We start from the raw sequence: 21,019 nt of genomic DNA on the forward strand, positions 1-21,019 counted from the left end.
TCAGGCAGGATTTCAGAAGGGAAACCATTAAAAACACAAAAGGCTGTGTGGAGTAAGAGTTCTGGGAAAACAGGCAGTAGACATTTTCCCCACTTGTAAAACAAAAACAGAATTACCTGGAAAAACTCAGCAGGTCTGGCAGCATCGGCGGAGAAGAAAAGAGTTGACGTTTCGAGTCCTCATGACCCTTCGACAGAACTTGAGTTCGAGTCCAAGAAAGAGTTGAAATATAAGCTGGTTTAAGGTGTGTGTGTGGGGGGCGGAGAGATAGAGAGACAGAGAGGTGGAAGGGGGGGGTGTGGTTGTAGGGACAAACAAGCAGTGATAGAAGCAGATCATCAAAAGATGTCAACGACAATAGTACAATAGAACACATAGGTGTTAAAGTTGGTGATATTATCTAAACGAATGTGCTAATTAAGAATGGATGGTAGGACACTCAAGGTACAGCTCTAGTGGGGGTTTTTTTTAATTTTTTTTTATAATGGAAATAGGTGGGAAAAGGAAAATCTTAATAATTTATTGGAAAAAAAAAGGAAGGGGGAAACAGAAAGGGGGTGGGGATGGGGGAGGGAGCTCAAGACCTAAAGTTGTTGAATTCAATATTCAGTCCGGAAGGCTGTAGAGTCCCTAGTCGGAAGATGAGGTGTTGTTCCTCCAGTTTGCATTGGGCTTCACTGGAACAATGCAGCAAGCCAAGGACAGACATGTGGGCAAGAGAGCAGGGTGGAGTGTTAAAATGGCAAGCGACAGGGAGGTTTGGGTCATTCTTGCGGACAGACCGCAGGTGTTCTGCAAAGCGGTCGCCCAGTTTACGTTTGGTCTCTCCAATGTAGAGGAGACCACATTGGGAGCAACGAATGCAGTAGACTAAGTTGGGGGAAATGCAAGTGAAATGCTGCTTCACTTGAAAGGAGTGTTTGGGTCCTTGGACGGTGAGGAGAGAGGAAGTGAAGGGGCAGGTGTTGCATCTTTTGCGTGGGCAAGGGGTGGTGCCATAGGATCTGCTTCTATCACTGCTTGTTTGTCCCTACAACCACACCCCCTCCCCCCTCCACCTCTCTGTCTCTCTATCTCTCCACCCCCCACACACACACCTTAAACCAGCTTATATTTCAACTCTTTCTTGGACTCGAACTCAAGTTCTGTCGAAGGGTCATGAGGACTCGAAACGTCAACTCTTTTCTTCTCCGCCGATGCTGCCAGACCTGCTGAGTTTTTCCAGGTAATTCTGTTTTTGTTTTGGATTTCCAGCATCCGCAGTTTTTTTGTTTTTTTCCCCACTTGTAAATTCAGTGAGGTGGGAGGAGAGGGGAGGAGTGGGGGAGGGTGGGTTGGGAATTACCATCTGCAGCTACAGACCTGCCTAATAACCTCAGGACCTTCTGACTCTAGTTCACTCAGCTGGGGAGATTTACATTTTCACCACTTTAATGCCTGTGGATCATCTGGGACTCTTGGCGAATAGGGTACACATCTCCGAAACATTTCTGCTAGCAGCCCAGGAGAACAATGTCATTTAAATTTCTTGCATCAGCAGCACTGTCCCTCTCCCCTGCATCCCAGTGCGACTCCATAATGATACCGGTTTCAGTTGCAGAGAAGCCTCCAGCTTGGTGACATTAGGGAGTGACAGAAAGAGGAACAGAGCAAGGAGAGGTACAAAGCTAGGTTACAAGAGGGTGAACAGGGAGTGGTTTAGGAAATGTTGGTGATGAGGGGAGGTGGTGACATAGTGGTATTGTCACTGGACTAATGTTCCAGAAGATCCAGGGTAATTCTCTGGCAACCCAGGTTCAAATCCCAACAAGGCAGATGGTGAAATCTGGAATTAAAAATCATAAAAACCCTTCTGTTTCACTAATATCTTTAAGGGAAGGAAATCTGCTGTCCTTACATGTGACTCCAGACCCACAGCAACGTGATTGACTCTTGAATGCTCTCTGAACAGGGCAATTAGGGATGGGCAATAGATGCTGGCCTAGCCAGTGACGCCCAAATCTCATGAACAAATAAAAAATGCAATAAGAACAATATGGCCCGTGAGAAATTCCTCAAGAATATACCCACTGCCTTTTATGTGGTCTCTTGGTTTGGTTCAGGTTGATCTCTTTTGACACGTGAAGTCCAAAGACACAATCGGCTCAGACTGCGACTCCCAGCCAGGGTTGTCATCCCCACCAAGAGCCTAAATCCTAACAGTAGTTTACAAGGCCCCATTTCTCCCTATCCCTTTGTAGTGCAGGGGGATTACAGGTTCAGATACAAGGTGAAAAATCAGTGGATTATAGAATCAGTAATAATTACAAGTAGGAAATTGGGACATTGAACATATTACTGTCAGTTTCATGTACAGTATCAGCAATTTTTTGTATTACTGTTGGTTAAGTGTGGAACCTGAAATTTTTCAGTACTATTAGTTATCAGTGCAACTTCACCAAATTACTATTAATTATTGGTAGAGTCAAAGTACCTCCCCATCCTTAGTTTCCTGCCTGAAAATTACCCCCCACCTCATTTCCCCTCTTGACTTGGTGGGCTCCTGAGTCTCAGAACTTCTCACATAACAGCTGCTGGTGCAAATCAATGAGCACAGATACCCAATTTCATAGAACCCAACCTTTATAGTCTAAATACAGTACAGTTTGCAGATATCACTTGATTCAAATGTCACTTGGAATCTAGGAATGCCTCTATTCACAGTTGGTCACAGTCACAGACTCACAGTAGTCTTCTTAAGACCTCACTGGAAACAGGCAGCATTTGCACAGGAAATTGAGGTAAGAGGGCCAAGTATGGTCTTTACAACCAACTCATTACCAGGGGTGTGTATGAATTTCAAGCACAGATTTGGGTCCACCCTTCTGGTAAAGCCCCAGAAACTCCACAGCCCGGAGACCCGTCGTCATGGACTTTACAACTTTTACCTTACCCTAGTCTTCAAGGTATAAAAGTGTCCTTTGGATCTTGGATTCAGGAAAATGACCCCCATTATCTGTTCATTGTCATTTTAAAAATTGAATTCATGTAGCATCTTTTCTATTAATCGAAAAATTAAGCAAAAGGCTTTTTTTGCTTTGCAGTTTGAAAGTACTAATATACTTCGTTATGTAATTCCAAAACTTACCGCTCAATATTGGTGAGATTGTGGTTTTGACTGGAGCACCCCCAGCTTTAAAACAAAAACACAAATAAAGTAATAACTTCGGGCAAATCTGTTGGATTCATTTTTTTGTAATTTGTTATATTATGAAATGTTTGCTTTCATGCTCATATTTAATCTAGTGATCTGTAGTCAACGGGCAAAAAAAAAAAAAAATCACAAGGCACCTGTTCAAGGTGATTTTTTGAGTGGACCAACACACTCATTCCCTTATCTATACTAAATAAAAATTGATAGCAACTGTAGTGGGATTTCACATGCCATGAGGCAAAGCCAGTACTGGTTGGCTTCCCTCCTAAGGAAAAACTTGTGCACATCCCTATTTATGGATGCAATATGTGATCATTCTTGTCCTAACCAAGCGTGTCATCTGGTTTTCTGTTGCAGCTGCTTCTGCTGACGTTAGATCCAACTATAGCTACTAGTGAGGAAATGACTGCATCTCATCACGGTTTATTCCGCCTGGCACAAAACACGCACTTGCTGTTTGTTACTTGGTTTACAGATCTGTGGAAGATCATAGATTAACCACGTCACATTTGATTTCTTCATTTGGACAACTCCAATGAGGCTAATTATTGAAGATTTCTGCCAGGACTTTGAGGGAAATTTTGTAGCCTCCCACCTGGTGGGGGCTGAGTGGGTGACTGGAGGAACATTATTATTAAGCATCTCTTCCCCACCAATGGTTCAACTGACACTATATTCCCAAGAGTCTAAGATTAGGACTTTGGAACACATACCTGAGAGAGGCAATAGGCCCTTTCAATATTCAAATCAGGCACGATGCTGAAATTGGGTTGTCTTAAACTTGCAAATGAGGTCCATTATATATTATAGAACCCTGATTTGTATGTGGATGCTTGTTTATGAGTCAAATATTATCTTTAACAACAATAAATGCAGGCCCAGCCAGCGAAGCCACAACCCATGAAATGAATTTTTAAAAAATCAAAACTGCTTTCACGAGAAATTACACTGCTGTCATTTGAGTTGTAGTTTTCTGATTTTCCCGCATTTATTGCCAAGATGAGAAAAGCCAAATGGGTAACTTTAAGGTTATGAAGCTGATTCATTTTTAGGATTTAAGATTGCATTTTATTTAAGTTATTAAAATCATTGCTTATGCCATAAAGAGTAAATACCATGTTCACAATAAATTGCAGTGAAAAAAAATGCCTTCTCAAATCGTACAGAAGGACACTATAAGAACAGTAAACAAATTGTACTTGATAGTACCTACATTGTGATGCTTTTGAAGTTATTTGGTTTCAAAGAGCAAATTAAATATAGCACACAGTTGATAAATCAGGTACCAAAAATATTACTTTAAAATGATCATTCAAAAACCTAACAAAATTGATGGAAGTTTTTTTTTTTTACTACTATACATGTCAGGTAAGTGACCACTTTGATTCTTTTTAACTTGCTCTTTGACAATTAGGAACACTTTCTGAATGATTATTTTAATTGAAATTATCAGAGACACTATGAGCATCTGATCATTCTTTTTCGGAAGTTATAATAAGTTCTCAAGTTAAGGATAATACTCAATTATATACTGTATGCTTAATTAAATGATAAAGTGATTGACTATATAAAGTATTTATCATTTCTGACTATCCTCATCTTTGATGGTATGCAAACCGATTATGTAACATGAGAGTTGGAGACAGAATTTGATTCATAAAATGAAAAATATACAAAAAGGTAATTGTTGTTCATTTCCTCCTCATAAACATGCATTATCCACAATAGAAGAATGTTGTAAACCTGATCATCTTGTAGATATGTTTTGGCCTAGACTAAAGGTTCATCAAATTTATGAAACAAATACATAAATTCTTTAATATTGCTAAAAAAGAGAAACATATGGCTGAAGCTGTTTGTCTTGCACTCATCTGGAAAAATACAAGAATCCCAAATTTCAAACAATCACAAGTTCTCCTACAGCATAAAATGATGCTGATTGGTTGGCAAGTCAACCTTAATTGGCCGAGGCATTGCAATGAAGAAAGCAATGGTGAGCTCCCCAAGCTCCCGGATAATTCAAAAAAGGCACAAGGCTTGAACTTTATTAATTGTGTTTGCAGACAACAGGTCCCTGCATACGAATGTACATCATATCTAGGAAGTGTAAATGTTACTCGTTCAACTGATCATCATAAATTGGTTATTAGTGTAGCTATTAGCGAACTCAGGGTTGTTCAACAAGTGTAGCCCAATCATGGAATCACATCTGATCGTAGACACTTTGTTTTGGGTTTTACAAGCATGGGCTGATTGAGTATGGTCTGTACTCTGCCTCTCACAAAGAACTGAAAAAATGTGCTGTTTGAATCAATCAGCCAATTGTTGGGACGTATGCCCTTTACTCCCTATATTTATCAACTTCCAGTTCCGCGCAGCATGTATTGGTCAAATGTTTGAGTGAATTACTACAGCCACTTCTTAGATAGTTTTCCACATACACAGTGAAGGATTCCTTCAAGAAGACTATATGCAATCTACCTATTGTTAGCAATGCGTTGTCTATGTGCTTGTTCGCACATCGACATTTGTACCATGTCGCTATATCACGACAATATAGACTTCCCACCATTTTCTGAATCTTTATTCATTGTATTTATGAACTTAGCAACTCACACAGTTGAGTTCCAGTTTAATGACACCATGTATGCCCAAATAAATGGTGTAGCCATGGGATCCCCAGTAAGTCCAGCACTTGCTAACGTTTTCATCAGTTTCCATGAGAAAAGCGTTCTTGATGCAATGAGCCCTAACCTCCTACCCCGTGCATATTTCCAATACATGGACGATCTTTGAATCTGCAGCTGCATGTAAGTATTTCCTTACACATCTTAATGTGTTCAAGTTTACTCTTGAGTTGGAGCAGTCTAACACGTCCCTTTCCTCGATGTACTAGTTGAGAGATCAGTTAATGGGCCCTTCACTAATGTCTACTGCAAACCTACCTTCACCAGTCAATTTACACATTGGGATTTTGTATTCAAAACCTAAAACATATTGTCTACTGTTAGATGTGATTCCACAATTGAGCAGCACTTACTGAACAATCTCAAGTGTGCTAAGAGCTACACTAACAATCAATCTAGCTTGCAATGTGGCTTATTTACATTTTCTAGAAGTAATATGCCTTCATATGCAGGGGCCTGTTCACTGCAAACAAAATGAATATATTCAAGCTTTGTGCCTTTTTTTTTTAAATTATCCAAGAGCTTGGGCAGCTTATAGTTCCTCATTGCTTTCTCCATGGCAACACCTCAGCCAGTCAGAGTTACCCTGCCAACCAATCAGCACCCCTTTTCTCCTTAGTATAAATTGTTGTGATCGTTTGAAATTTGACTTTCTTGCGTTTGTCCTGATGAGTGCAAGATGAAAAGCTTCAGCAACTGTCTCTCATCAACAATATTCAAGTTCTGTACCACCAAGTGATATAAATTCTTATTCAGTGAATGCTAGAGAATGAAAATCAATAAGAACAAATATCCAGGAAACAAAGGAAATAAAATGGCAATTAAGCTGTCAAACACATTACAAAATGATAATAGACTAATGAGGACAAGATATTGTGGAATCAATGTAGGTAGTAACATTGCTGTTCCTGTGGTCAATTGTACAAATGGTGTTCCTCCTAGGCTCTCTCCTGCTGGGGCATTCAAGATTTTCCAACCATGGACAAAAAATGATCTTAAGCGTGTCTATGATTCCCGGATATACACCACCAGCCCACAAAATTCCTTGCCAAAAGTCTGACCTTGTACAATTAGCCCTTATAATCTCATATTTAGGGGGTTGGTTAGCTTAGTCAGCTAGATGGCTAGCATGTGGTTCAGAACCCAACACCACAGGTTCAATTCCTATTCCGCCTGAGGTAGACTTCAGACTTGCCTCCTCGTCCTGTGTGGGTGGCAATGGCAAATCTCCGCTGGTGAAAATGGCTCAGGATGAAGCATCAGCAAACAATGGACCAAAGACCTGCGCCTTTGGCAGAGCACACATGACATGACAAGTCTCATATGTATCAAGCATGAGTTGCCTATGCTTTATTACATGTGATAAAATCTGTGAGAAAGTATTATTCCCTAGGGCAGTAATCCAAACATAAGTTGGGTTTTGGTTTACTGGGCAACAACTGTCCATAAATTATGATGTTCTACTTAGTGTAGTTTTTAAAACTGTGCTGTAATAAATACTGAGCTGACTTGGAATAAAATTCTTTTGTACTTGCCATCCATTTCTTTCTCTGGGATCATCAAGTAAGACACGAATAATGTATAAGCAGCAGCTCAGGAGCTTGAGAGAAAAGTTGAACAGACGTATTCTTAGGCCTGAAATGATTCAAACACAAATCTCTCATTTTAGTTAATTATTTTTGTTTCAATTCAGGGACAAAAACTAAACTCACAATTCAATATTCTGACCATAAAAAGTTGATTAAGCTATGTGCTAAAAAGGAAATTAAACATATACATTAATCATAACTCACCATGGCTCCTTGGGCAGCAGCTTCTAAACTTTTGGACTGCAGCTGCTCAAGAAGGCAGTTCACCACCACCTTCTCAAGGGCAACTAGGGATGGGCAATAAATGCTGGCCCAGCCAGCGAAGCCCACATCCCTTGAATGAATAAAAAAAGCCCCATGAGTGCTACCATCTAGAAGGACAAAGGCAGCAGACACATGGGAAAACCACCACCTGGAAGTTCCCCTCCAAGCCACTCACCGTCCTGACTTGGAAATATATCACCGTTCCTTCACTGTCGCTGGGTCAAAATCCTGGAACTCCCTCCCTAACAGCACTGCGGGTGTACCTACACCACAGGGATTGCAGCAGTTCAAGAAGGCAGCTCACCACCACCTTTTCAAGGGCCATTAGGGATGGGAAATAAATGCTGGCCTAGCCAGTGGTGCCCACATCCTGTAAATGAATTTTAAAAAAATACGCAATAACCTTACACAAACACTGCTTTTCTTGGATATTTTGCATAAAAATAATACATCCTAAATATAACAATAATCTTAGTTAACGGGAAATAAATAACCTGCTCTAATATTTTAATCACAGACTAGTAATATTCAAATGTGGGTCAAAATGAGAGATGAGTACAACTTTCTTTCTCTCCAAGTAAACATTTAAAAACAAAAATACCTTTTTATTATCTTCCCAAAGATTAAAAAACTTTTCACTTTTTCAATATACTAGTTAGGTCACTTGAAAGCCATTGCCCTTAATGTCATGTGCAGGTTTTTATTGCCTGTGAACTTGTATGAAGAGCTTCAAAGCTAAACACTAACATTTACTGATGAAGTAACTTGTGTAATTTAGTAATGGGGCACATAGAAACATTGTAGATTTCCCTTTGAGAGAAGCCAGACATGTTTAAAATGAAACTCAATGAGCAAGCATGAACTATCTCATTTTCCTCCTAAGAGCCCATGTTGAGTGACATTGTTCAGAAGCCTGAGCAGAGGATCTCTGCCTGCCTGCTCTTTTGGGTGAAAAATAATAAAGAATTAAACATGAAAAATACTTAAAGCCCAAATTGTAATGCAAAGCAACATAGTGAGGAATTTACAGTTTGTTTCTAACGCCTTAGTTTAAACATTGATGAAATTATGAAATTAGTACTTCAAAAATAATTAACCTGAAATCCTAAAGGCAATTCCACACCCAACCTGTGCCCACCCCACCCCCAACTCTCCACCCAATGCAAGATATATCAGGAAAGGGCTAAAAAAAAATATATAATTTCAACATTCCAAAAACAACAAGCAAAACTAGCCAATTATTTTCATTTTAATGCTGTTCCCCATAATGATTTAAGATGTGCATTGTTTACAAAAGCAACAACATTCTTTAGGAATTAAGCTAGTGATCAAATCCCAAATGGTCAAAAAATGAAACTGTTGCAAGGCTACTCTATCTGAATGTGATTAGTGTTAAAAGAAAGCAGACCTATCCAATAAGGGTCTTCTAATACGAAAATTCAGCCAGCTGGTGACTGGAGCCCTGTGCAGGCTTGTTTGTAATTACATACTGCGTTCCTTTATCACTTAATGAAGTTTAAGATGTTAATTCATGTTTTCTGGTTAACATATCACATTCTACTTGATAATGGTCCCTGCACTATAGTGGTATTATTACTTACCTGGAAGTCATAATTATCTGAATGATGAAACAGTTCAATAAGTTTTAATAGAGAATTTAAAAAGATATTGTAAATGCACAACAGATCTGAATGAAAAGATAGCTTAACATTAACATCAAAGACAGCGAAATTGCCTATTAGAATTGATTAAAATAAATAGAATGAAGGGAGAACAAATGATGGGGATCTGGACTTTGAATGGGCAAAGTAATTTAAAAATAAGGCAGTTATTTAGTTTTAATAGGCTGTAAGTAGATTTCAATCAAATGAACATATGAACATAAAGAAGCCATTCAGCCAAATGAACATATGAACATAAAGAAGCCATTCCAGCCTGCTCCACCATTCAATAAAGTCACAACTGATATGCTCTTGGCCTTAAAACCACTTTCCCAATTGTTCCCCATAACCTCAACTCCCCTATAGTTCAAAAATCTGTCTATCTCAGCCTTGAATATATTCAATGACTGTGCTTCCATCGGTCTCTGGGGTAGAGAATTACAAGATTCACAAACCTCTGAAACTTAATTTCCATCATAAATGGGCAATCCCTTAGTCTGAAACTATTCCTCCTAGTTCTTGATTCCCCCACAAGGGGATACATCTTCTCAGCATCTATTCTGTTAAGCCTCCTCAAAATTTTATATGTTTCAATAAGATCATATCCCATTCATCTAAACTTCAATCAGTATAGGCCCAATTACTTGACTTTTTTCATAAGACTACTCCTTTATCCTAGGAATCAACCTTGTGAACCTTCACTGAACTGCCCCCAATGCAATGAACTGCATCTAATGGAATGATTTTAAGTCCTCAGACCTCTAACTTTGAAGAAAATGGGTCTGCAGCTTTCCCTTCGAAGAACCCCTGTTCCAGCACTGCTTTGATTGACAGGAAATCTTGTGTAGCTTAGAAAACAAATAGCCATCTGATCTTGCAGTTTCTGTAGGCTGTAATGGTTTGTTTTGACAGTTAAGGTTATTATGAATGCTTTGCTGAGTTTCAAAACTTCAGAATGTAAATTCTCAGCAAGAAGCTGTGTTCACAGTTTTACTGACAGCTTTAAGAGGTTTTAAAGGATTATCTGTCTTTGATGTGGTATTGAATGGAAGTTTGTTTGTTTTAACAATACATTGACCTTTATAGGATTTAGGTGTTTTTTGTCATTGGGTCAGGATTTAAAAAAAAAATATGAATGGCTGTTTTTCACTGACAGCTATATTAGATTGTTAGAGTTAATGTCTATGTCAAAAGATCCCCATTGCTATTACATGGCTCCTGAGAACTGTATATAGTGGATACTGGGGGAGTGCCTATGGGAGAAATGGGGTTTGAGGGGGCCTTGGAATTAATGGGGGTTTAGGGGAGTGAATGGTAAAGGGTGAGGGGGCATAAGAACTTTGTTGGAAAGCAAGCTGATGTCCTAGTGAACTGAAGCAGGCCTTCTAGCCAGCTTGTCTTGACATCCACACACCTTCAATGCTGACTCAGGACCCAGGAAACCTGAATTCTGCCCATCCATGACTTATGGAGGAAGTTGGGAAATGGCCCGACTCACGTTTCCCAAGCCTGAGACAAAAATGAAGCTGCTTGCGTCCTCCTCACACATTGCTTTACCACCTGTAGAATTAAGCAGCAAGATCTTGGAGACAGACAAAGCCTGAAAAAGTTAAAGTCAATCCTCAGCTGAAGAATATTCCAGAGAAAGATGGGTTACCGCAACTCTCAAAGTTTCTTTTTCTCCTGTCTTGAGCCAAAATCTGATTGAAAGGGATGACTTCTTCAAGATTAGTCGTCAAAATGATAGTAATCATGAAAGGTACTTACTTGACCTTTGGTTTTTGATGAAAAACAGCTTGAGACGTTCTTTGAATGTATTTTCATTCACATAAAATTCAACTTGTACCCTATGGATGAACAAAAGAAAAGCAACTAAATTTCAGATTCTTGGAATGTTTTAAGAAACAATAAAATTAATTACATAAATAGTGCTAACAGGTTTGTGGTGAGATTTATAATAATAAAAATAATAAAAATAATTAAAGAATTACAATTTAATGTGAAGGATGGTTTCTGAGCTGTAAAAATTCAGAACAGTCAAAATAGCTTGTGTTGTGATCAAATCATCCTGACAGAACAGTATGATTCACTGATACATAAGAAATAGGATTGGAATTTGCCATTTGTTCCCTTAAGCCTGCTCCATAATTTTGTAAGGTCAGTGTTAGTCTGATTGTGGCTTTAACTCCACTCTCCTGCCTGTACCCCATGATACTCACAATAAGAGGTGGTGGTGGAAGAATTAATCCAGGCTGGTCTTTTGGTTCAAGCTGGTTTCTTTTCAAGACAACTTCTCAGTGATACTAACTTCCAAGTAGCTTCCACACAAAGTGTTCCAGCTGTATCTTTTTATTCTATTTAGATGGGATAATCAATGCCCATCACCTGTTTAACTAGCAATTGTCTTTAACAAAGCGACTGCCATCCAGTCTGATTATGTATACATTGATACTCCATAATCCTTGACTCCCTTGTAGATCATAAAATTCTGTCTAAGTCAGCCTTGAATATGTTCAATGATCCAGCCTCCATTGGAATTCTCCGCCTCAGAGAGCAAAGATTAATGATCCTCAGAGAGAAGAAATCCGTACTCACCTCAATCTTAAATGGGAGATCCTTATTTTGAAACTGTGCCCCCTAATTCTAGATTTCTCCGAGGGAAAACATACTCTCAGCAAGCCCCTTCAGAAACGTATATGTTTCAACCTTTCCTCATAAGACAACTCCTTCATCCCTGGAATAAACCTAGTGAACCTTCTGGAACTGCCTCCAATACAAATATATTCCTTCTTAAGTAAGGCAATCAAAACTGTACGCAGTTCTCTAGGCCTGCTCTCACCAATGCCTTGTATAATTGTAGCAGGATTTTCCTACTCTTATACTCCAACCACTAGCAATAAAGGCTAACATTCTATTTACTCGCTAATTACTTGGTGTACCTGCATGCTAACATTTTGACTTTCATGTCCCTCTGTACTACGGCATTCTACAGTGTTTCTCTACTTAAATAATATTCTGCTTTCCTATTCTTCCCAACAAAGTGGATAACCTCACATTTCCCCACATTGTACTATATCTGCGAAATTTTTGTCCACACAATTAACCCATCTCTATACATCTCTTTTGTGTCCTCCTCACAAATTGATTTCCGACCTACCTATGTATTGTCAGCTAATCTTAGCTACAATGCACTGTCTCTTCATCTAAGTCATAATATATTTGAGGCCACTGCACTGATCCCGGAGACATTCCACTAGTTACAGTTTGTCAAACTGAAAATGACCCATTTATCATGACTCTCCATTTCCTGTTAGTTAGCTAATCATTTATTTATGCTAATATACCCCAACAACATCAGCACTTAACTTGTGTAGTAACCTTTATGTGGCACCTGACCGAATGCCTTTTAAAAATCCAAATGCACTATACCTACTGCTTCCCCTCTATCTACCCTGCTCCGTACATTCTCAAAGAACTTCAATAAATTTGTAAAATATTTCCCTTTCATAAAACCATGTTGACTCTGCCTGATTGTATTATGACCTTCTAGTTGTCTAAACTTCCTTAATAATGGAGCATTGTCAGGCGTTAGGCTAACTTGTCTGTAGCTTCTGCTTTCTATCTTCCTTGTTTCTTAATTCCTTTTAACTGCTTCATTTGCAGTTTTCCAGTCTGCTGGGACCTTTATGGAATCTGGGGAATTTTGGAAGCTGTGTAGCTGCTGCTCAGAAGTGGGAGAAAGGAGGGTTGTTCGGTTTGGTCCATAGGAAATTATTACATAATTCCTAGACGTAAGTAGTGCATTGGGTAAATGCAGCCTCAACCACCTAGATGACAACATTTGGAAACCTGGAAGTACCTTGTAAGGTAAAACCACACCTAGTATCTTAAGTAAGCATGCATAATGTAATCCTCACACATAGGAATATGACAAGGCCACACAGTCCCTCAAGCCTGTTTCACCATTCAATTAGATCATGGTTGACCTGTACCGCAATTCCATTTAGATAATGTCACACACTGTTAGAGATTGCCTGATGTTTTACGCAAAGCCTTCAGACTATCTGTCTCACAGCTCTTCAAATGCTTATAATGCAATGCACACTGTGGCAAGGAACAAATTCAAGCTGCAACTTGCAAGTCGAAATCTTGGCACATCCAGTTGTATTAAAAGATTTCATAAAAAATATACCTAATACAACTGTAACCATGAAATCTTCTACATATCCTTCTCAATTAGAAGAGACTTTGGTTTAATTTATATTTCTGTGAAGATAAGCTCAGTTCACAAAATATTAACTCCAGGGAGAGACACCATCTACCTGGAATATTGTTTATGGCAAATTAGGTGGATTACCAGCCACTTCAGGTTGCGTTTCTCCCATACCAGATGTGTTTGAGTCCAGGAAATTGTTCAACACCTCCAAGAGACACTTACACCTCATATGTTAGGTTGGTTTATTACAGAGATGCCTGCAGAAGGCATGGCTAAATAGGGTTGCTATGACTCCCATACCAAGGAAGTAAATTTCTCATTCAAGATGGTAGATTTGACTTGCTGCTCAGCTGACCAATCCTTTACAAAACAAGCTAAAGGAGAGGCCAGAGATCAAGCATCACTCTGGCTCTCTCTTTCTTCTCCCTTTCTTAAAGGCAATCGATAGATTGAGTCTGGAGTAGTTACAGTTGGATTTCAAGGTCTTGCTTTCTAAAGATGTGCGCCAGTCAGTTTAGTGCTTGCTGACTTGGAAGGCAAGTTAAACACATGTTAAATTGCATAATTTATTCTTACTACCCCACAAGGAATGATAAGAAATTATCAACTCTCATTGTGACAGTTATATCCTATTCATTCATGTACCTTGAATGAATCAATTAGTTTAGAATTCACACTAGAATCTCACTAGATATTTTTTCAGTCCATCTTTCAAAAGGTAGGAGAAGCTTATTTAAAATCTAGTCCTGGTTGAGATGTAATTTCCTCCAGTTAAACATTCTAAAGACAGAAGCCATCATCTTTGGACCTTGCCATAAACTCTGCATCCTTATCACTGATTCCAGCCCCCTCCAGGCAACATGACTGATTGGATTATTGAGCCATTTAAAATCTATCCCATTTCTCTAGTGTGATGTCCATTTAATGTCTATGCTGACAGGCTTTAGCATCACCTCTTCATTTGTTGTGATCTGAGGAAAGGTGCCTAAAGGAAGGCCACTCCAATTTGTTACTTGAAGTGTTGTAAGCATTAAATGCTGCAGTACCAGCTGGCTCTTTTTTGAAGTTTCTGAAATAGTAAACAGGTCCTTTTTTTCTGTCATATTTAACAACCACGGCATTATATAAGTATTGAATTTTATGTCAATTTGGCTTTGGAGCATGAGTGAAAATGAAAAACTCCTGTTTTTAGTTTTTTTCCCTGTCTCACTGGTTTGAGTGAGTTTAAGTATTATTTCCTGGAATCGATTGTGCCTCATTAAAAACTTTTTTGAACTTTGATCCGTTCAAAACTGCAGTCAACTGCCAATTTTCCTCCATAATCACATTTGCACTAAACTATTTGATTGTTGCTTCTTGGTTGGAAAAAGCACTTGAATTGCAAAATGAGGAACCAAAGCTGAACAAGTAGCAATTTAATGCTAACATTGTGAGAACAGAAAATATTCCGTCATCACCTTTCCCACCTTCCTTTGCATCTGCTTCCAACATGGTGCTGGCTGTTAGTTTTAATTCCAGCTGTCATAGCAATGGATGTGTAGTCTGCGATTTAACCATCACAGTAGTGGCTTGTAGGAATCATAGAATCTTACAGCAAAGGACAACGTTATTTGACCCACCTTGCCTGCACCAACTCTTTGGAAGAGCTATCCAATTAACCCTACTCCTCTGCTCTTTCTCCACCCTGCTGCAATGAGGATAGCAAAACTATTTGCTTCTAGTCCCCACAAAATATGTTTCCTTTGCCAGAGGAGGACTGAAATTGGGACCATGAGTTATGTTTAAAATTGAAGTGCTATATTGAAAAGACTTATTTATTATGGAGTATACGTTTTCTCAATACAAATATTATTTGTTTTCAAGCAGAATCAAGCTGAGTCTACATTAGTGCAATTTTATATCACTCAATTAATTTCATTTGTTGGTTAAAGAACATCTTTTGAGCTTGTATTCTGTCTGATGTTGGAATGTAAAGTCTCTGTCCTCAAGACTGCTAAGTCGTGACTGCCAACCAAAGTCAAAGAGAGGTAGAGTGCTCTTGAAATTCACACACACATACAATTCTGGTTTTATATCACAAGACTCTGTCTACAAAGAGATGGAAATGCTCCAAGGTTTAGTGTGCCGTGACATTTTTAAATGCCTCATCATTTTCTGACAGTAGCCAAGCAAATTTCACAATAGTCATTACAATTTATTGCCTTTGCATCAACATCCAATTGAAGTTGTCAACATCTCCAAATAACTTCTCTTAGGTAAGATGCTCCCAATTTTTCAACAGGTGGCCCAACTGAGCCAGTGGCAATCGACAAGTATTGGAAAAGCAAGAAGAAATGTTGAACACTTTGCTACCATGGGATTGAGTATAAAGCTATCAAAAATGTGCTGCTGTAATTATGTAATTATGCAAAAATCAGTTCAATAATACCCTCAGTTGTCAGTGCTGTGAAACCTATAAAAACGGGCAATTCTCTTGTGGTTTTTTTAGAAGCTAAACTTCTATAGAACATTAAGATAAAAGCAAAATACTGCGGATGCTGGATAGAGCAGAAACCCTGTTCTGATGAAGGGTCATACGGACTTGAAACGTCAACTGTATCCCTTTCTGCAGATGCTGTCAGCCCTGCTGAGTTTTTCCAGGTATTGTTGTTTTTGTTCTTCTATAGAACATTCTTTTTTAGGACACTGAGGTAATGCAAACCCGTTAAAGTGTCAGAATCCTCAGGGTCAAATCGAGTATTTTATTTGCTACAGCACTCCGTGGTGACTGGATTTTCACTGACAGTTTTTACTTCTCCACTTGATCTAGAAATACTCTAAATTTATAACAGTATTCCAAAAGATTCATGGAATATAAACACTGACTAAAATTACAATAAAGTATTGAAATGACTTCTTAATCTGAATATATTTTCCTTTTCAACCTACTTAACTTTCATTTGTTATAGCACATACATGGACTGGTACTAAGCAACATCAGCCTTTACTTTGTTTCTCTGTTTTGTAAGACACTCTTAATGGTAGGAAGCCACACAATGTGTAGGGATACAACACTGAAACATGTTCCTAAAATAATTAGGTTCTGTAAATGTGATTTTACAATATCTCTTTGAAAGCACTTCACTTGCTTTGATGTGCTTCAGTAAATTGAAAGCAGATGTTTTGATTTGCCTTTTTAGTAGCTGACATCATGTTATTAATGTTTGCATTGTATTATATCTGTGTGAACAACATCATGAATATCACTTTGATGTATCCTACTTAAAAACATAAGAACATGAGAAATAGGAGCAGACGTGGGTCATACAGCTACTCAAGCTTGATCTGCCATTCTGATCTGATCTTGGCCTCAATTCCACTTCCTATATGTTCCCCATAACTCTTGACCACCCTATCTATAATTCAAGAATCTTTCTATCTCAGCCTCAAGTATATTCAATGCTTCAACCTCCACAGCTCCCTGGTTAGAGAATTCCAAGACTTACCATCCTCTGAGAAAAGAAATTCCTCCTCATCTCTGCTTCAAATGCGTGACCCCTTAGTCTGAAACTATGCTTTCAAGTTCTAGATTCCCCCAGGAAGGGAGAAATCTTCTTAGCATCCACCCTGTCTGACTCCATCCCCTTTGCAGTAAAGGCCAACATTCCATTTGTCTTCTTAATTATTTGCTGTACTTGCATGCTAATTATTTGTGTTTCATGTATGAGGTCACCCAGATCCCTCTATACCATAACAGTCTGAAGTTTCTTTCCATTTAAATAATATTTTACTTTTTTTCGTTTTCCTACGGAAGTGGATAACCTCACATTTTCCCACCTTATACTCCATCTGCATTTTTTCTCCCAGTCAGTTAACCTATCCATATCTCTTTGCAGACTCTGTGTCCTCCTCACAACTTGCTTGCCCACATTTCTTTGCATTGTCAACAAATTTATCTATAATGCACCCAGTCCCTTCATCCAAGTCATTAATATTGATTGTAAATAGTTGGGGCCCCAGCACTGATCCCTGTTGCACAAACCGAAAATGATCCATATATCTCGACTCTGTTTTCTATTAGCCAATCCTCTACCAATGTTAATCCATTACTCCCAATTCCATGAAGTCTTACCTTGTGCCTGTCTGAATATCTTTTGGAAACCCAAAAGACTACATCCACTGGTTTCCCTTTATGCACCCTGCGTGTTACATTCTCAAAGAACTCTAATAAATTTGTCAAATACGATTTCCCTTTCATGAAACGATGTTGACTCTGCTTGATTGTATTATAATTCTCTAAATGTCCTGCTACTACTTTAATAATGGATTCCAGTATTTTCTAAATTACAGATATTAGACTTATTGACCTTTGTTTACTACTTTCCACCCCCTCATTCTTGAATAGGGGCGTTATATTTGAGTTTTCAAATCTACTGGGGCCTTTCCAGAATCTAGGAAGATTACTACTTATGCATCTGCTATCTATACAACAATTTATTTAAAGACTCTAGGATACAGGCCATCAAGTCCAGGGAATTTAGTCCCATTAGTTTGTCTAATACTTTTTCTGTATTGGTGATTGTTTTAAGTTCCTCCTTCCCTTTTGCACATTGATTATCTACTATTATGGGATGCTTTTAGTGTCTTCTACCATGACAACAGGTACAAAATATTTGTTTAAAATCTCAACCATTTGATTCATTATTAACTCCCAGTCTCATGATCTAATGGGCCAACATGTGCTTTAGCTACTCTCTTCCTTTCTATATATTCGTAGAAGCTCTTATTGTCTGTTTTTATATTTCTTTCTATTTTCTCCCTCTATTATATTTCTTAGTTATTCTTGGTCAGTTCCAGTTTCTAATATTTTCCCAATCACCTTGCCTACCACTAATCTTCACAACATTGTCTGCCTTTTCTTTCAATTTGACACCTTCCTTAGTTAGTCATGGATGGTTCATTCTTCTGGTAGAGTCTTTCTTTCTCAATGAAATATATTTTTGTTGAGAATCACAAAGAATTTCTTCAAATGTCTGCCACTGTTTATCTCCAGTCTTACTTCTTAATCTATTTCCCAGTCTACTTTAGCGATCTCTATCTTCATAGCTTCAAAACCACCTTTATTCCAGTTTAAGACAAACTTCAGACCCAAGTTTTTCGCCCTCAAATTGAATGGGAAATTCTATCATGTTATGATCACACTTGCACTGAGGATCCTTTACAATGAAATCATTAATTAATCCTCATTACACATTAGCAGATCTAAAATGGCCTGTTCCCTGGTTGGTTCCGCAGTGTATTATCACAGAATCATCGGGCAGAATTTTACGCTTGGTGAGTGGGTGCACGTCCGACATGTCCGAGTGTAAAATGACGCGTGGTGATGTCGGGCGTGTGCCCCGACATCATCAGGTACTCGCACGATATTTTGTTCAGCGGGCGTACACCGGAGTCAGCTACACGCCCGCCAATAACTTAAAGACCTATTAAGGCCATTAACAAGTTAATTAAAATCAAATTTATGCTGCTCCTCCAACCTTACGGTTGATGGGCAGGCGAAAAAAGCCAAGCAGCCTTTACATTTTTTAGGGAACCTCATCCGTGAGCAGGATGCGGTTTCCTAAAGCAAATAAACATTAAATAAAAAAATTATTTTGGAATTAAAAACATGTCCCATCTCATGTGAGAGTCACATGAGGGGGCATGTTTTTCTAAAAATCTTTACTGTCTTTATTAATTTTTTTTAAAAAGAGCTTCAATCTCCTTGAGGCAGGCTCCGTGCCTGAGGGAGATTGAAGCACTCTTTCGCGCACAAGCGCAAACTGTGCACTAAGTCCGGCTCTCCCTCCTCACCCCACCCGCATAGGCAGCGTTCAGCACTGCCGCTCGCAATCCACGAAGGGCGGGCCAATTCCGTGTGAAATTGCGTTGCGGAACCGATCGCGGTCATTGGTCGGCTTCCCAACCAACCCTGCCCGCTCCCGCCGAGCCCACCTGACGAGGAAAAGGTTCCGGCCATAGAATAGTTACAGCACAGGAGCAGGAGGCAATTTGGTCTGCCATGTCCAAACCGGCTCTCTGATGGAGCAATTCAACTAATGCCACTCCGCTGCCTTTTCCCCGTAGCCCTGTAAATTTTTCCTTTTCAGATATTGACCCAATGCCCTTTTGAAAGCCTGAATTGACCCTGCCCCCCCACTAAACTCTCAGGCAGTGCATTCCAGAACCTAACCACTCTCTGCATGGAAAAGGATTTCCTCATGTTGCCATTGGTTCTTTTGCCAAGTACCTTAAATTTCTGCACTCTCGAACTTTCCACCAATGGGAAAAAATTTCTCCTCATCTACTCTGTACAGACCTGTATTGATTATGTGTGTGTAAGATGAAGTGCTGGAACTATTCTCGTGAATCTTTTCTGCACCCTCTCCAATGCCTTCATATCTTTCCTAAATTTTGGTGCCCAGAACCGGATGTAATATTCCAGTTGAGGCCAGACCAATGTTTTATACAAGTTTAACATAACTTACTTGCTTTTATAATCTATACCCCTATTAATAAAGCCCAGGATGTTATAGGCTATTTTGTGGTACCTTTCAGTCTCATAAAATGATGATTTGTGCTATGGTGGTTAACTCTGTGTTAAGTATTGCCTGGTGTGGCTCAGGAGTCCCATTCTGGAATTTGCTGCAGAGAAGACAGAGGGCTGAGAAGGTGCATGATTCACTGTCCTCTGTTTTTTCTGGGCCTTTTCCTGGCCAGCTGAGCTTCTCATTGCTCCTCGCGTCTTCCAATGCCCTACCAAGCAGTTAGCCTCCAGAGGTTGCGGCCGTCAGCGACTGTCTCCCAGGTGCCAGTGTCAGGTTGATAGATGGCTGTGTGGCAACATCCTGGACCATGACATTGGTCTTCCTGAAGCTGATGGTTCACCCAAACTCTTGATAAGCATGACAGAGTTTGTCCATTTGACACTTAAGGTGTTTCTCAGTATGGAATAATAGTACTCTTTTGTCAGCGTAGCGCCCTCTCTGATGAGTGCCTGGCACACCATTGCCTTGGCTCTCAGGCTGGCAATACTAAACAGCTTTCCGTCAGTTCTGGTTTGTAAGTAGACACCCTCTGTAAATGACCTGAATGGATATAACAGTAGCAAAGAGAAGAACACCTAAGAGTGTCAATGCCAGGACACAACCCTGTTTGACTCCATTGCAGGTCTCAAAGAGTTCCAATGTTGTCCTTTCATAGCTGACCCTACCCATCATGTTGTCCTGTCATAGCTGACCCTACCCATCATGTTGTCCTGTCATAGCTGACCCTACCCATCATGTTGTCCTGTCATAGCTGACCCTACCCATCATGTTGTCCTGTCATAGCTGACCTTACCCATCATGTTGTCCTGTCATAGCTGACGCTATTCATCATGTTGTCCTGTC

The 21,019-nt window shown here is 39.3% G+C and overlaps 1 protein-coding gene across 3 annotated transcripts in view; it reads right to left on the reverse strand.

Annotated features, from left to right (window-relative positions):
* The window catches only part of kcnt2 (potassium channel, subfamily T, member 2), a 789,028-nt gene that overhangs the window by 513,410 nt on the left and 254,599 nt on the right, over nucleotides 1-21,019 (reverse strand). For all 3 annotated transcript variants that reach the window (XM_041208210.1, XM_041208209.1, XM_041208208.1), the window contains exons 2-3: nucleotides 11,162-11,241; nucleotides 7,416-7,515 (exon numbers count right to left, since the gene is read on the reverse strand). In XM_041208210.1, the coding sequence (XP_041064144.1) occupies nucleotides 7,416-7,515; nucleotides 11,162-11,241 (180 nt within the window). The remainder of the gene's footprint in view (nucleotides 1-7,415; nucleotides 7,516-11,161; nucleotides 11,242-21,019) is intronic.

This window comes from Carcharodon carcharias, chromosome 16 (assembly GCF_017639515.1).
Source record: "Carcharodon carcharias isolate sCarCar2 chromosome 16, sCarCar2.pri, whole genome shotgun sequence".
NCBI classification, from domain to species: domain Eukaryota; kingdom Metazoa; phylum Chordata; class Chondrichthyes; order Lamniformes; family Lamnidae; genus Carcharodon; species Carcharodon carcharias.